The following is a 16,025-nucleotide window of genomic DNA, read 5'->3' on the forward strand; positions in this document are numbered from 1 at the left end:
GGGAGAGAAAGTGCTGGATGATGCTGGAAGTCCTCTAGCCAGGAAATGAGGCGGAGCTCTGACTGGCTGCAGCTTCTGCGGTGACATCAGAGGAAGCCATTTCAGTCCAGGAGAGGAGCCGGTACACCTGTGAAGGACTGAAGGGGAGGAGCCGGTACACCTGTGAAGGACTGAAGGGGAGGAGCCGGTACACCTGCGCAAGACTGAAGGGGAGGAGCCGGTACACCTGTGCAAGACTGAAGGGGAGGAGCCGGTACACCTGTGCAAGACTGAAGGGGAGGAGCCGGTACACATGTACAAGACTGAAGGGGAGGAGTCGGTACACCTGTGCAAGACTGAAGGGGAGGAGCCGGTACACCTGTGCAAGACTGAAGGGGAGGAGCCGGTACACCTGTGCAAGACTGAAAGGGAGGAGCCGGTACACCTGTACAAGACAGAAGGGGAGGAGCCGGTACACCTGTACAAGACAGAAGGGGAGGAGCCAGTACACATGTACAAGACTGGAGGGGAGGAGCTGGTACACCTGTGCAAGACTGAAGGGGAGGAGCCTGTAAACCTGTGAAAGACTGAAGGGGAGGAGCCACTACACCTGTACAAGACTGAAGGGGAGGAGCTGGTACACCTGTGCAAGACTGAATGGGAGGAGCCGGTACACCTGTGCAAGATTGAAGGGGAGGAGCCGGTACACATGTACAAGATTGAAGGGGAGGAGCCGTTACACCAGTGCAAGACTGAAGGGGAGGAGCCGCTACACCTGTGCGAGACTGGAGGGGAGGAGCCGGTACACATGTGCAAGACTGAAGGGGAGGAGCCGGTACACCTGTGCAAGACTGAAGGGGAGGAGCCGGTACACATGTACAAGATTGAAGGGGAGGAGCCAGTACACCAGTGCAAGACTGGAGGGGAGGAGCCAGTACACATGTGCAAGACTGAAGGGGAGGAGCCGGTACACCTGTTCAGGACTGAAGAAAAGACTTTCAGTAGATAGGAGCCAGACCTGTACCCCAATGCCCCTCCCCCACACTTCATGCTCTACACCTCTGGCCCCTGCAGATTCTAAACCCGGCATAAAAACTTCAAATCATTTCTTTTAGCCGGAGGTTCCCGGCCTTAAAATTCCGATCGGTGTTGTTGCCGCCTTTTAACTTTTCGTTTAACATTGCGAGGAGGACCTGATCATCCATGTTGGTGCGTCGGGGGGAAAACACGCATGTATAAAAATCTCCGTAAATTCTGAAATCCCCATTAATCCAGCGAGCCGGCTGCACATCGCGGCCTGCCTTCTTGAATATTGTATTAGTGCTCGTGATCGCGTTAAAAAAAAAAAATCTGCTGCCTCTGCTTTTTACCGCCCCCCAGACATAAGTTCATTTCTATTTGATCATTTCTTCTCCCGCTCGGAGAGGATTCTGCGATTTCGGCCTCTAATGAAAGGCGGTCGGGGGAGCTCTGCAATATATAAAATGCCGTCTGATGTGTACTCTGCTGTGGCGGCTCCTGCTTCGCCCTCCCCATCGATGTCCGCTGGGATCGCGGCTTTTAAATCACGGATATTTGGAGTGTTGTGTTTTCTTCGAAAGGGAAAATAAAGCGGCGGCTTTGTGCAAACGGAAAGTTAATTTGATTTGCTTGTTTGTTGTCAGACCTGGAAAACAAGACGCGGCGCGTGAAAGACCTGCAGATGAGCGCGCTGACAGTGCCGGGGAATGGCTGATGGGCCTCTAGAGCGTCAAATACCTTCATGGAAGCACCACCTTCTCCCCCTCCCATGAGGGGAATGGATTCCATTATATTCACGCACCACCTTCTCCCCCTCCCATGAGGGGCATGGATTCTGTCATATTCACGCATCACCTTCTCCCCCTCCCATGAGGAGCATGGATTCAATCAGATTCACACACCACCTTCTCCCCCTCCCACGAGGGGCATGGATTCCATTATATTCACACACCACCTTCTCCCCCTTCCATGAGGGGCATGGATTCTGTCATATTCACGCACCACCTTCTCCCCCTCCCATGAGGAGCATGGATTCAATCAGATTCACACACCACCTTCTCCCCCTCCCACGAGGGGCATGGATTCTGTCAGTATCACAAACCACCTTCTCCCCCTCCCACGAAGGGCATGGATTCCGTCAGCATCATGCACCACCTTCTCCCCCTCCCATGAGGAACATAGATTCCGTCAGCATCACACACCACCTTCTCCCCCTCCCATGAGGAACATGGATTCAGTCAGATTCACACACCACCTTCTCCCCCTCCCATGAGGAACATCGATTCAGTCAGATTCACACACCACCTTCTCCCCCTCCCATGAGGAACATGGATTCAGTCAGATTCACACAAGACCTTCTCCCCCTCCCATGAGGAACATGGAATCCGTCAGTATCACGCACCACCTTCACCCCCTCCCATGAGGGGCATGGATTCCATCAGTATCACGCACCACCTTCTCCCCCTCCCATGAGAAACATGGATTCTGTCAGTATCACGCACCACCTTCTCCCCCTCCCATGAGGGGCATGGATTCCATCAGATTCACACACCACCTTCTCCCCCTCCCATGAGGAGCATGGATTCCATTATATTCACGCACCACCTTCTCCCCCTCCCAGGAGGAACATGGATTCTGTCAGATTTACACACCACCTTCTCCCCCTCCCATGAGGAGCATGGATTCCGTCAGTATCATGCATCACCTTCTCCCCCTCCCATGAGGGGCATGGATTCCGTCAGATTCATGTACCACCTTCTCCCCCTCCCATGAGGACCAAGGACTCCATCATATTCACGCACCACATTCTCCACCTCCCATGAGGAGCATGGATTCTGTCAGCATCACGCACCACCTTCTCCCCCTCCCATGAGGAGCATGGATTCTGTCAGCATCACGCACCACCTTCTCCCCCTCCCATGAGAAGCATGTATTCCATCAGTATCACGCACCACCTTCTCCCCCTCCCATGAGGGGTATGGATTCCATCAGTATCATGCACCACCTTCTCCCCCTCCCTTGAGGGGCATGGATTCCGTCAGCTGGAGGAAACAAGTTCTTCAATCTCCTCTGTGATGAATGAACCTGGAAGCGATTAATCACTTCTGGTTTCAGAGCAGTCCTTCCCTGGTGGTTACAGGCCAGAGAAGCAGCTGACCAAGCATGATCTGTGCTTGATTTGCTGCTTTGGAGAGCAGAGGAGACATTAGGGGTTTAATAGACCCCTGATATCTCCATAAAGAGTACCTGTCACTGCCCAGGGGTAACACAAAAAATGTGCCGCCCCCACGACCCCCACCTCGGTGAGAGACTCACTATCACAACAGCTCCCTTTCCATAGGCTCATGACTGCTCCCAAGGCTCCCCTTATTCCGCTCTGCCGCCCAGCCCAGCCCCAGTGCCCCCTTATTTCAGGGGGGGTGGTGCTCCCCTGACTCTGCGCTGCCACCCAGCCTCAGTGCCTTAGAAGAAACGGCATCCATTTTTTTTGGGGGGGGGGCAGCGCTCCCCTTACTCCACTCTACCACCCAGCCCCCATGCCCAGAAGATGCCTCGATCCCCTCACTCCGCTCTGCCCAGGAGAACCAGCGTCCCTTTTTTCAGGGGGGCAGCGCTCTCCTCCCTCCACTCTGCTGCCCAGCCCCAGTACCCAGGAGAACCAGCGTCCATTTTTCCAGGGCGGCGGCGCTCTCCTCCCTCCACTCTGCTGCCCAGCCCCAGTACCCAGGAGAACCAGCGTCCATTTTTCCAGGAGGGCAGCGCTCCCCTCCCTCCGCTCTGCTGCCCAGCCCCAGTACCCAAGAGAACCAGCGTCCATTTTTCCAGGGGGGTGGCGCTCCCCTCCCTCCACTCTGCTGCCCAGCCCCAGTACCTAGGAGAACCACCGTCCATTTTTACAGGGGGGTGGCGCTCCCCTCCCTCCGCTCTGCTGCCCAGCCCCAGTACCTAGGAGAACCAGCGTCCATTTTTACAGGGCGGCGCTCCCCTCCCTCCGCTCTGCTGCCCAGCCCCAGTACCCAGGAGAACCAGCGTCCATTTTTCTAGGAGGGCGGCGCTCCCCTCCCTCCGCTCTGCTGCCCAGCCTTAGTACCCAGGAGAACCAGCGTCCATTATTCTAGGAGGGTGGCTCTTCCCTCACTCATTGTAGGTGGGGAATCTGCTGACTATTGCTCGCGGCTCAGGGAACCCCTTAGTATGGAGGAATCCTCCGGCACACAAAACCCTGGCTTGGGAAGTCTGCTGTAATCCCTCTGAGTGTATTGGAGAACGATCGTATTAGTTGGGTACATAGGACTGTGTATTTTATGCCGGGATTTTATTACCCCGGAGAGTTGGATTCTCGGGCCGCGGGGGTGTGATAAACATCATCTCTGGTTACAAAGGCTTTATAAAAAGCTCCATAAATCTGGCCGGCCAACCACATTAACAGGCCACACGTGTCCTCCGACCCCATAATGAAGTATTGACCGTACTTACCTTCTGCTTCATAGATATTGAACGGCGGCTGGATTTATGAAATGGCGCCATTTCCTGATCTCAGAACAAAAGAAACGCAAAGCGACTTGTAGAGCGACGTCCTGCCCGTCTGTTACTCTGCCAAACCAGATTAGAGGGGCCACAGATGTGTAGTCTCCATGTTGTATGATTTATTGTCACATTCGGCTGGGTACAATGGAGCCGGACTTTACATTTTACTCGGCTGGTGGCCCCGATTTTAATGTAGACCTTTGCATGTCATGATTGGCCAGTGATTGGCCTTCCTTTCCTGGTAATTTCAGGCTCTGAAAATGACAGCTGGGAGCAGGGGCGGACTGACAACTCATGGGGCCCCTGGGCAAAAGGGGATAATTGGGCCCCTGTGTCCTCACCCACACCCAAAAAAGCCTATGAAAAAGCCAATGAAAAGTACCAGGGGCATCTCATGGGGCCCCCTACTGACTGGCAGTGCCCGAGTGCTCAAATGGTCAGTCCACCCCTGGCTGGGAGGTGATGTATGAGTACAGCAGATAGAGAAGCTGCTGATGTCAAATATCAGACAAATAAACATTGTTCAGACAGGAGATAGAGAGATACAAAGTAACATTGTTTATAAATATCCATCAGACAGGAGATAGAGAGATACAAAGTAACATTGTTTATAAATATCCATCAGACAGGAGATAGAGAGATACAAAGTAACATTGTTTATAAATATCCATCAGACAGGAGATAGAGAGATACAAAGTAACATTGTTTATAAATATCGATCAGACGGGAGATAGAGAGATACAAAGTAACATTGTTTATAAACATCGATCAGACGGGAGATAGAGAGATACAAAGTAACATTGTTTATAAACATCGATCAGATGAGAGATAGAGAGATACAAAGTAACATTGTTTATAAATATCCATCAGACGGGAGATAGAGAGATACAAAGTAACATTGTTTATAAACATCGATCAGACGGGAGATAGAGAGATACAAAGTAACATTGTTTATAAACATCGATCAGATGAGAGATAGAGAGATACAAAGTAACATTGTTTATAAATATCCATCAGACAGGAGATAGAGAGATACAAAGTAACATTGTTTATAAACATCGATCAGACGGGAGATAGAGAGATACAAAGTAACATTGTTTATAAACATCGATCAGACGGGAGATAGAGAGATACAAAGAAACATTGTTTATAAACATCGATCAGACGGGAGATAGAGAGATACAAAGTAACATTGTTTATAAACATCGATCAGACGGGAGGTAGAGAGATACAAAGAAACATTGTTTATAAACATCGATCAGACGGGAGATAGAGAGATACAAAGTAACATTGTTTATAAACATCGATCAGACGGGAGATAGAGAGATACAAAGTAACATTGTTTATAAACATTGAGCAGACAGGAGATAGAGAGATACACACTAAAATTGTATCTATCTCTCTATCTCCAATCTGAAAAATATTTATTATCAATGTTACCTTGCATCTCTCTATCTCCCATTTGATCGATGTTTATAAACAATGTTACTTTGTATCTCTCTATCTCCCGTCTGATCGATGTTTATAAACAATGTTACTTTGTATCTCTCTATCTCCCGTCTGATCGATGTTTATAAACAATGTTACTTTGTATCTCTATCTCTCATCAGATCAATGTTTATAAACAATGTTACTTTGTATCTCTCTATCTCTCATCTAACCGATGTTTATAAACAATGTTACTTTGTATCTTTCTATCTCCCGTCTGATCGATGTTTATAAACAATGTTACTTTGTATCTTTCTATCTCCCGTCTGATCGATGTTTATAAACAATGTTACGTTGTATTTCTCTATCTCCAATCTGAACAGAATAATTTTTTTAATGAACATTGTTCAGGTGGGAGATAGAGAGATACAAAGTAACATTGTTTATAAATATCGATCAGACAGAAAATAGAGAGGTACAAAGTAACATTGTATCTCTCTATCACCATTGAACAATGTTTATAAACAAAGTTATGTTGTATCTCTATCGCCAATCCGAACTAAGTAATTTTCTTTATGAACATTGTTCAGGTGGGAGAGAGAGAGAGATACAAAGTAACAATGTTTCTAAATATCGATCAGACAGGAGATAGAGAGATACAAAGTAACATTGTATCTCTCTATCGCCAATTTGAACAATGTTTATAAACAATGTTACTTTGCATCTCTATCTCCCATCTGATCGATATTTAGAAACAATGTTCATTAAAAAAAATGACTTTGTTCAGAATGGAGATAGAGATACAAAGTAACATTGTTTATAAATATTGATCAGACAAGAGATAGAGATACAATGTTACATTTTATCTCTCCGTCTCCCGTCTGATCAATATTTATAAACAATGTTACTTTGTATCTCTATCTCCAATCTGAACAAAGTAATTTTTTATGAACATTGTTCAGGCGGGAGATAGCTAGATACTAAGTAACATTGTTTATAAACATTGATCACGCAGGGGACAGAGATACAGTAACATTGTTTATAAATATTGATCAGATGAGAAAGAGAGAGACAAAGTAACATTGTTTATAAACATCGATCAGACGGGAGATAGAGAGATACAAAGTAACATTATTTATAAACATCGACCAGACGGGAGATGGAGAGATACAAAGTAACATTGTTTATAAATAGAGATGAGCGAATTATTCAAAAATTCGATTCGGCTGATTCGCCGAATTTGAGGAAGAAATTCGATTCGATGCGAATTTATTCGCTACGAATTTAACTTATAAAAAGGGTTTCTAGGCTTCAGAGAGCCTTTATATTAGTGCAGAACACTGTACCTTTAATTTAAATGCCCTTGGAGATGAGGAAGGAGAAGGATGAGAAGAAGGAGAAGGATGAGAAGAAGGAGAAGGAGAAGGATGAGAAGAAGGAGAAGGATGAGAAGAAGAAGAAGGATGAGAAGAAGGAGAAGGATGAGAAGAAGGATGAGAAGAAGGAGAAGGATGAGAAGAAGAAGGATGAGAAGAAGAAGAAGGATGAGAAGAAGAAGAAGGATGAGAAGAAGAAGAAGGATGAGAAGAAGAAGAAGGATGAGAAGAAGGAGAAGGATGAGAAGAAGAAGAAGGATGAGAAGAAGAAGAAGGATGAGAAGAAGGAGAAGGATGAGAAGAAGAAGAAGGATGAGAAGAAGAAGAAGGATGAGAAGAAGGAGAATTCCAAGCCGGCAAAAAGTGTATCTGCAGAGCTCCGCTATTTCTTAGCGGAGCTCTGCAGATACACTTAGCGGAGCTCTGCAGATACACTTTTTGCCGGCTTGGAATTCTTCTTATTTTCATCCTACTTCTTCTTCTTCTTCTTCATCCTCATCCTCATCCTCAGAAGAAGAAGAAGAAGAATGAAAAGAAGAAGTAGAAGAATGAAAAGAAGAATGAAAAGAAGAAGAAGAATGAAAAGAAGAAGAAGAAGAATGAAAAGAAGAATGAGAAGAATGAAAAGATTCTTCTTCTTCTTCTTTTCATTCTTCTTTTCATTCTTCTTCTTCTTCTTCTCATTCTTCTTCTCATTCTTCTTTTCATTCTTCTTCTCATTCTTCTTTTCATTCTTCTTCTCATTCTTCTTTTCATTCTTCTTCTCATTCTTCTTTTCATTCTTCTTTTCATTCTTCTTTTCATTCTTCTTTTCATTCTTCTTTTCATTCTTCTTCTCATTCTTCTTTTCATTCTTCTTCTTCTTTTCATTCTTCTTTTCATTCTTCTTCTTCTTCTTTTCATTCTTCTCATTCTTCTTCTCATTCTTCTCATTCTTCTTCTCATTCTTCTTTTCATTCTTCTTCTCATTCTTCTTTTCATTCTTCTTCTTCTTTTCATTATTCTCATTCTTCTTTTCATTCTTCTTCTCATTCTTCTTTTCATTCTTCTTCTTCTTTTCATTCTTCTTCTCATTCTTCTTTTCATGAAGAAGAAAAGAAGAATGAGAAGAATGAAAAGAAGAATGAAAAGAAGAAGAAGAAGAATGAAAAGAAGAATGAGAAGAATGAAAAGAAGAATGAGAAGAATGAAAAGAAGAATGAAAAGAAGAAGAAGAAGAATGAAAAGAAGAAGAAGAATGAAAAGAAGAATGAAAAGAAGAAGAAGAAGAATGAAAAGAAGAAGAAGAAGAATGAAAAGAAGAATGAAAAGAAGAAGAAGAATGAAAAGAAGAAGAATGAAAAGAAGAATGAAAAGAAGAATGAGAAGAATGAAAAGATTCTTCTTCTTCTTCTTCTTCTTCTTTTCATTCTTCTTTTCATTCTTCTTCTTCTTTTCATTCTTCTTCTTCTTCTTTTCATTCTTCTTTTCATTCTTCTCATTCTTCTTTTCATTCTTCTCATTCTTCTTCTCATTCTTCTTTTCATTCTTCTTCTCATTCTTCTTTTCATTCTTCTTCTTCTTTTCATTCTTCTTTTCATTCTTCTCATTCTTCTTTTCATTCTTCTTTTCATTCTTCTTCTCATTCTTCTTTTCATGAAGAAGAAAAGAAGAATGAGAAGAATGAAAAGAAGAATGAGAAGAAGAATGAAAAGAAGAATGAAAAGAAGAATGAGAAGAATGAAAAGAAGAATGAAAAGAAGAAGTATTCCAGTACAGCAAAAAGTGTATCTGCAGAGAGCTCCGCTATTTCTGACAGTTCTCTGACAGTTCCTTCACATGTACAGCGGTTGAAACATTGTATCTGTTTCCGAATAAAAACATCTGTATCCTAAATGGAAACAAATAGATACAATGTTTCAACCGCTGTACATGTGAAGGAACTGTCAGAGAACTGTCAGAAATAGCGGAGCTCTCTGCAGTGACACTTTTGCCGGCTGATCGGGAAAAATCCGATTCGCGCACCCGAAGTATGCTAATATTCGGATTCGACGCGAATCAAATTTTTCCTGAAATTCGAAACGAATTCCACTTCGCCTGGTTCGATTCGCTCATCTCTATTTATAAACATCGATCAGATGGGAGATAGAGGTACAAAGTAACATTGTTTATAAACATCGATCAGACGGGAGATGGAGAGATACAAAGTAACATTGTTTATAAACATCGATCAGACGGGAGATGGAGAGATACAAAGTAACATTGTTTGTAAACAATGATCAGATGAGAGACAGAGATACAAAGTAACATTGTTGTAAACATTGTTCAGTGTCTAACTTCAGCTTGTTCAATTAGGCTTTGGCCAAAAAAAAACCCAATAAATAGAAAGCAGATTTTAGTAAATCAACCAGTTTTTGTAGAATCATTCATTCACTGGTCTTTGATGACCACCATGCAAAATAATAAAAGCATAGCTCTGCAGTGTGTTTATATATTCTTTGCTTTCAATGTATTACAAAAAAAAAAAAAACTTTTGCACTTCAAGTAAAAAAAAAATTTTTAAAAAATTTAAGTTTCTAGAAATATTAATTTTTTTTTTCTTTTTACACAGAATGGAAGCATCTGCTGTTCAGTGGACCTAGAATGCCTTCACAATAACTAAAAACGGTCTAAACACGGACTCTTGTTTCAGAGGAAAACAAAAAACTGATGCAGTTCCCATCGATAACAGAGTATAAAACACAAGACAACATTTTATACAACAGACAATTACCAAAGTCTTCAAAAAAAAGATATTTGGCAGTTGCCAGGGGACCTTCTATCTTGTCCGGCCGCTCCACCTCCGTTTTGGACCGACGGAGGTTACTTTCACCGCAAGGGATTAAAGCTCGAATCTCCAGCAAAAAAAAAAAACAAAAAACAGTCAATATCAATGTCGTGAGTCACAAAACGTTCTACCTGTTCCATCAACAACAAAAAAAACGCTGAATCTTTTCCTAGTAAAGGTTTGATGTCCTTTTCCATTTTCCTTTTGAATGTGGACACCCGTGTTGATCTCTTGGAAAGATCTCAAAAGTCAAGAACAAAAAAAAAAGAAAAAAAAAAAGGAAGTGTTGCGTCTCATTGTCTCCAACTTTGGTTAGAAAGGTCCCTTGCCCGGTGTTTCTCTGGAAATAATGTATGTATGTAAAGTCTATTTATTGACATAGCATCTTTATTTAATAGCTTATGACCTCACCCAACGTCTCGGAACATTAAAAGAAAAAAAAAAAAAAAACAAGAAGATCAGTACAAGCTTCTACAAGTAGGACCACTACCACCGGACTAGTAAATCCTTCACCCTTGTTCTGTGAAACGGACATAGGCTGCTTTGCGACACCAACCGGGACTAAAAACAGGACAAGGACCTCATCATAAAATTCATAGGGGACTTTCAAGAACAAAGCCCACCGTCATGTACCACAGTAGATGCTTGCATTGCTTTGAGGGGGGACTATCCCGTAGAAAACACGGACTCCGCATTCGTTTTTCACAGCCAAGGACCTTCTACGTAAAGACGAGATGAAAAAATAATGCGCCCCTCGTTTCTACGTGGGTTACCGAAATGTACAAAAATATTTTCACATAGTTATTTTCTGAAGGATGGTCAGAAGATGATTACAAAAAAAAACATAAGAATGTCTAAAAAAAAAAAAAAAAAAAAAAAAAAAGGAATCAGTGATGACCACGGGATCATTTTAAAACAGTTGCTGTCTGGATGTGAAAGATTTTTCTTTTTTTTTTATTTTATTTTGGTTTATTGGCTTGAGATTAACCATTGTTAGCTTGGTGACCTCATTTGCAACACATTGATTTCAATGGGCTGCAAAAAGGATATTTGTTACCTTCAAGGGCTATTCTCAAGCTTTGGTAGCTTAGGACTTCTAACATTTGTTCACAGTTAAAAAAAAAAAAAAGAAGACAAAATGTTTTTTTTTCCCCCCATATGGCTCAAAGCTTGTAGCCACCTGACCGTTACACTAATATGAGCTTGTTGGACATCCCATTCTAACACCAGGGCCTTTGGTATGGAATTGACCTCCCTTTGAGGATATAAGAGCCTCCACTCTTCTGGGAAGACTTTCCACAAGATTTTGGAGGGTGTTTGTAGGTATTTCTGCCCATTTTTGAGGTCAGGTACTGATGTGTGAAAAGTTCTGGCTTGTAATAGTTCTTCCATCTCAAAATACTACATCGTACAAAGACATTGAGCTCTTCCATTCTTGTGGTGATAGTTTGGTGAAATCCCTTTTCTCTTCCAGCATGCTTGTGCCCATGTGTACAAAGCCAGCTCCATAAAGACATGGTTTGACCAGTTTGATGTGGAGGATCTCAGGTGTCCTGCACAGAACCCTGACCTCAAACCCTTCTGACCACCTTTGGGATGAACTGGAGCCAGGTCTTCTCATCCAACATCTCCATAAGGACACGGCTTGAGGAGTTTGGTGTGGGGAAAGTCATGTCCTGAACAGAACCCTGACTTCAAACCCTTCGGAGCACCTTTGGGATGAACTGGAATGAGCAAGGTCTTCTCATCCAACATCTCCATAAAGACACAGCTTGAGGAGTTTGGTGTGGGGAAAGTCGTGTCCTGCACAGAGCCCTGACCTCAGCCCTACTGAACACCTTTTGGATGAACTGGAATGAGCCAGGTCTTCTCATCCAACATCTCCATAAGGACACGGCTTGAGGAGTTTGGTGTGGGGAAAGTCATGTCCTGCACAGAACCCTGACTTCAAACCCTTCGGAGCACCTTTAGGATGAACTGGAATGAGCAAGGTCTTCTCATCCAACATCTCCATAAAGACACGGCTTGAGGAGTTTGGTGTGGGGAAAGTCGTGTCGTGCACAGACCCCTGACCTCAGCCCTACTGAACACCTTTTGGATGAACTGGAATGAGCCAGGTCTTCTCATCCAACATCTCCATAAGGACATGGCTTGAGGAGTTTGGTGTGGGGAAAGTCGTGTCCTGCACAGAGCCCTGACCTCAGTCCTACTGAACACCTTTGCAATGAACTGGAATGAGCCAGGTCTTCTCATCCAACATCTCCATAAGGACATGGCTTGAGGAGTTTGGTGTGGGGAAAGTTGTGTCCTGCACAGAGCCCTGACCTCAGCCCTACTGAACACCTTTGCGATGAACTGGAATGAGCCAGGTCTTCTCATCCAACATCTCCATAAGGACATGGCTTGAGGAGTTTGGTGTGGGGAAAGTTGTGTCCTGCACAGAGCCCTGACCTCAGCCCTACTGAACACCTTTGCGATGAACTGGAATGAGCCAGGTCTTCTCATCCAACATCTCCATAAGGACACGGCTTGAAGAGTTTGGTGTGGGGAAAGTTGTGTCCTGCACAGAGCCCTGACCTCAGCCCTACTGAACACCTTTGCGATGAACTGGAATGAGCCAGGTCTTCTCATCCAACATCTCCATAAGGACACGGCTTGAAGAGTTTGGTGTGGGGAAAGTTGTGTCCTGCACAGAGCCCTGACCTCAGTCCTACTGAACACCTTTGGGATGAATTGGAATGTTAATCGCAAGCCAGGTCTTCTCATTCAACATTAGTACCTGACCTCACAAACAGCTGCAAATTCCCACAAAATGTTTTCTACTCCATATGGCTCAAGGTTTGTGGCCACCAATATGAGGTTGTTGGACATCCCATTCTAAAACCATGGCCATTGATAGACCTGTTCCCCTTTGTAACTATAACAGTTCCCATTCTTCTGAGGAGGCTTTCCGCAAAGTTTTCACCCCTGCCAGACATGACTTTTATCTTATGCATTTTACCACATTGGCTAAGCTCTGATTGAGGGGTCATGTCTGGCAGAGGCAAAGATCTTGAATTGACTATGTGAGTACAGTGGTATGACCTAGACATGTCCCCTCAGCATTCAGAAGGAAGATCCCAAAGGTAGATCACACCAACATTTGGAATGTGCCTTTGGAAATGTGTGCCCATTCTGCCAAAAAAGTGGTTGAAAATGTGATATCACCAGGACGGTAAGACATGGACAGCTATAAAACCTTTGTTGAAAATACCTTCCCAGCTCAACTGAAAATGTGTTTATGGCTATTCCCTGATCTACCCTGAACCAAATGAGGGCTTGGGGGGGGGGGGGGGATGGTGCAGGCTATCATGCTTCAGGTCATGCCCTAAATATATGTCCAACATGGTCAAAACTGGCCTCTCTTAACCTTTTTAACATTGAATGACCCTTGAAGGGAACCCCTACTAATGATTATATTTACAGTGGGAAGAATGCGCCTTACAGTGGTGGTCATTGGGAAGAATCCCTCCTTACTGATAGCTAAAATAGATCATTGGTGTCTGTGGTTACTCATCTGAGAAGAAGAAATTGCTTATTGCTCAAGGAGCCCCCTGGCAACCTCTGGAGGAATCCAAGGGTTCCACAGAACCCTGTTTGAGAAACCTTGGTCTAAACAGTGGACTTGACCTTTAAAAACACAAAAAAAACCTTATTTTTAGAGAAAAAAGATTGGATGGTTAGTAGAAAAAATGAAGATTGTTGAAGGTGGTCGTTAACATGCAGTTTTTTTGGGTTTTTTTATATAGTAGAAATAGAGTTAAATAAAGAATAACGACTTTTATGTTGATGAATGTATGCTTATGTAAGAAAATGTAACATATGAATTGTCAGCCTAATACAGTACACGGAAGACGCTGGCTAGGCTGGAATTTCCATTGTCCCAGGAGAATGGACAATGACTGCACATGTGGGCAAAAGTGGATTTTGTTTAGACCAATTTTCCATCCTACCTATTCGATATCGGAGGAACCTCTGACCACGGCTGAGGCCTGATTCAATCAAAGGCCTGAGTTCATCAAATGCAGCAAATCTTAGAGTCAAACTCCAGGTATGGATTTTAGTGCATGGTTATATTGACCCAGTTTGGACCAGTGTAAGTGGTGGCATATGCCATACCTGTTGGACTGAGGTAGAAGCAGAGAATCACTGTACTAGTTGCTGCTACTACAGGGATTACCTTGGTCTTCCGGGTCCTGGCTGCCCTGCTGCTTAGTAACCAGGGTTAGTCACTCGCTGGGCGCCAGTCACAGAACACCTTTCATTTTTTTCATAAATGTTCTCCGGTTGGACAAGGTGGAGAGGTAGGGTGATTATGTTACGATCTCTGCCTCATCCAATCAAAGAATGCTTTGCGCTCAGGGCTTTCTCTGAATGGTGCCTGTGCCACGTGAGCGATCTCTAGTGGTCAGCGTGCTGCAGCTCAGCCGCCCAACACGGGACCCGGAAGACTGTAGCAATCACTGTAGTAGTGGTGACACTACCATGATCAGGGGCGGACTGACCATTTGGAAACTCGGGCACTGCCCGAGGGCCCGGGGTCAGTAGGGGGCCCCATGAGATGCCCCTGGTACCTTTTTCATAGGCTTTTTTGAGTTTGGCCAAGGACACAGGGGCCCCATGATCCCCTATTGCCCGGGGGCCCCATGAGTTGTCAGTCCGCCCCTGACCATGATTCTCCGCTTCCACAGTAGTCCCAAAAGTTATTGCATATGGGTCCAAGCTAGACTGAAAAAATCCATACCTGAAGTTCAGTTTCTAGGTAGACAATCCAGTTTAGTGGTAAAGGTCCGCTTATTAAAGGTGCTCCCCTCCCTAAAGCACTGCCTTTGTGGGGGGGGGGGGGGAGAACTCTGCCCACCCAAAACTAGGCATCCCTTTAAGGAGGCCTTTACCCTTGGGGAGTATGGCTCATCATCCTCGAAGACTTGGCTGTAAGGAGGATGTCGTCACCCTTGCACAGGAATTGCAGGAGAAAGCCAGAGAAAGGGAAGTATGTTATTAAACCCCACACACCCTCCCCCATCTCAACATCCAGGGGTACTTTTATGCTCAGTCTTGGGGGGGAGAGAAACTTAAATAAGAGGGTCCTACTACTGCTGCTTTAAGTAACCAAATCCAAACTAATGTACCGTCCTTCAAATTTCTGTCTGTAGGTAACCTTAGAGGCTGGAGAATGGCCTTGCTGTATGAGCGCAGTGTGTGTCCTTCAGGCATAACATGCTTTTCCCAAATTAAATCCCTTTTTTAAGTCTTTTGTTTGCAATCCAAACATCTGATGGGCCACATCTGAGTGTATCCGGACAGTGATAATGTTTTAATCTGTGATAATTCTAACGTCATCCTGTATACAGTATGTAAAATATATTTTACATAAAAGGTTTACACAAAACACCACTGAGAAAATGAATAAAGAACTGAACCAGCTACATGACGTGTCCGCCTTGCGTGGTGTTCAGGTATGATCAGCAACAATTGCAATCTAAAGGGCTCATTACCGGAGCAAGCTGTACTCGAGGGCCTTGTATTTATACACTATCAAAAGGTTGTGGACGCCTGACCACTTATATGGGTTTGTTTGACTTCCAAAACCATTGGCATTAAAATTTAGTTGGCTTCCCACTGAGGATATAACAGCCTGCACCCTTCTGGGTAAACTTTCCACAATATTTTGGAGGGTGTCTGTAGGTATTTATGCCCATTTGTGAGGTCAGGTACTGATGTTGAGTGGGAAGTCCTGGCTTGCAGTCGGCCTTCCATCCCAAATACTACATCATACAAAGATATTGTAGAAAACTGTGCTCTTTTATCCTTTTGGTAGTAGTTTGGTGAAGGCTATTTTCTGTTCC

The 16,025-nt window shown here is 44.0% G+C and overlaps 1 protein-coding gene across 1 annotated transcript in view; it reads left to right on the plus strand.

Moving 5' to 3' along the window:
* NELL1 (neural EGFL like 1) overlaps window positions 1–15,605 on the plus strand; it is an 846,265-nt gene extending 830,660 nt beyond the window's left edge. Inside the window, exon 18 of the mRNA XM_089662420.1 lies at window positions 9,922–15,605. Within this exon, the coding sequence (XP_089518546.1) occupies window positions 9,922–9,972 (51 nt within the window). The 3' untranslated portion in view covers window positions 9,973–15,605. The remainder of the gene's footprint in view (window positions 1–9,921) is intronic.
* Window positions 15,606–16,025: the final 420 nt, after the last annotated feature.

Source organism: Staurois parvus, unplaced genomic scaffold (genome assembly GCF_062004578.1).
Source record: "Staurois parvus isolate SC_StPar_1 unplaced genomic scaffold, SC_StPar_1.0 ptg001470l, whole genome shotgun sequence".
Classification (NCBI taxonomy): Eukaryota; Metazoa; Chordata; class Amphibia; order Anura; family Ranidae; genus Staurois; species Staurois parvus.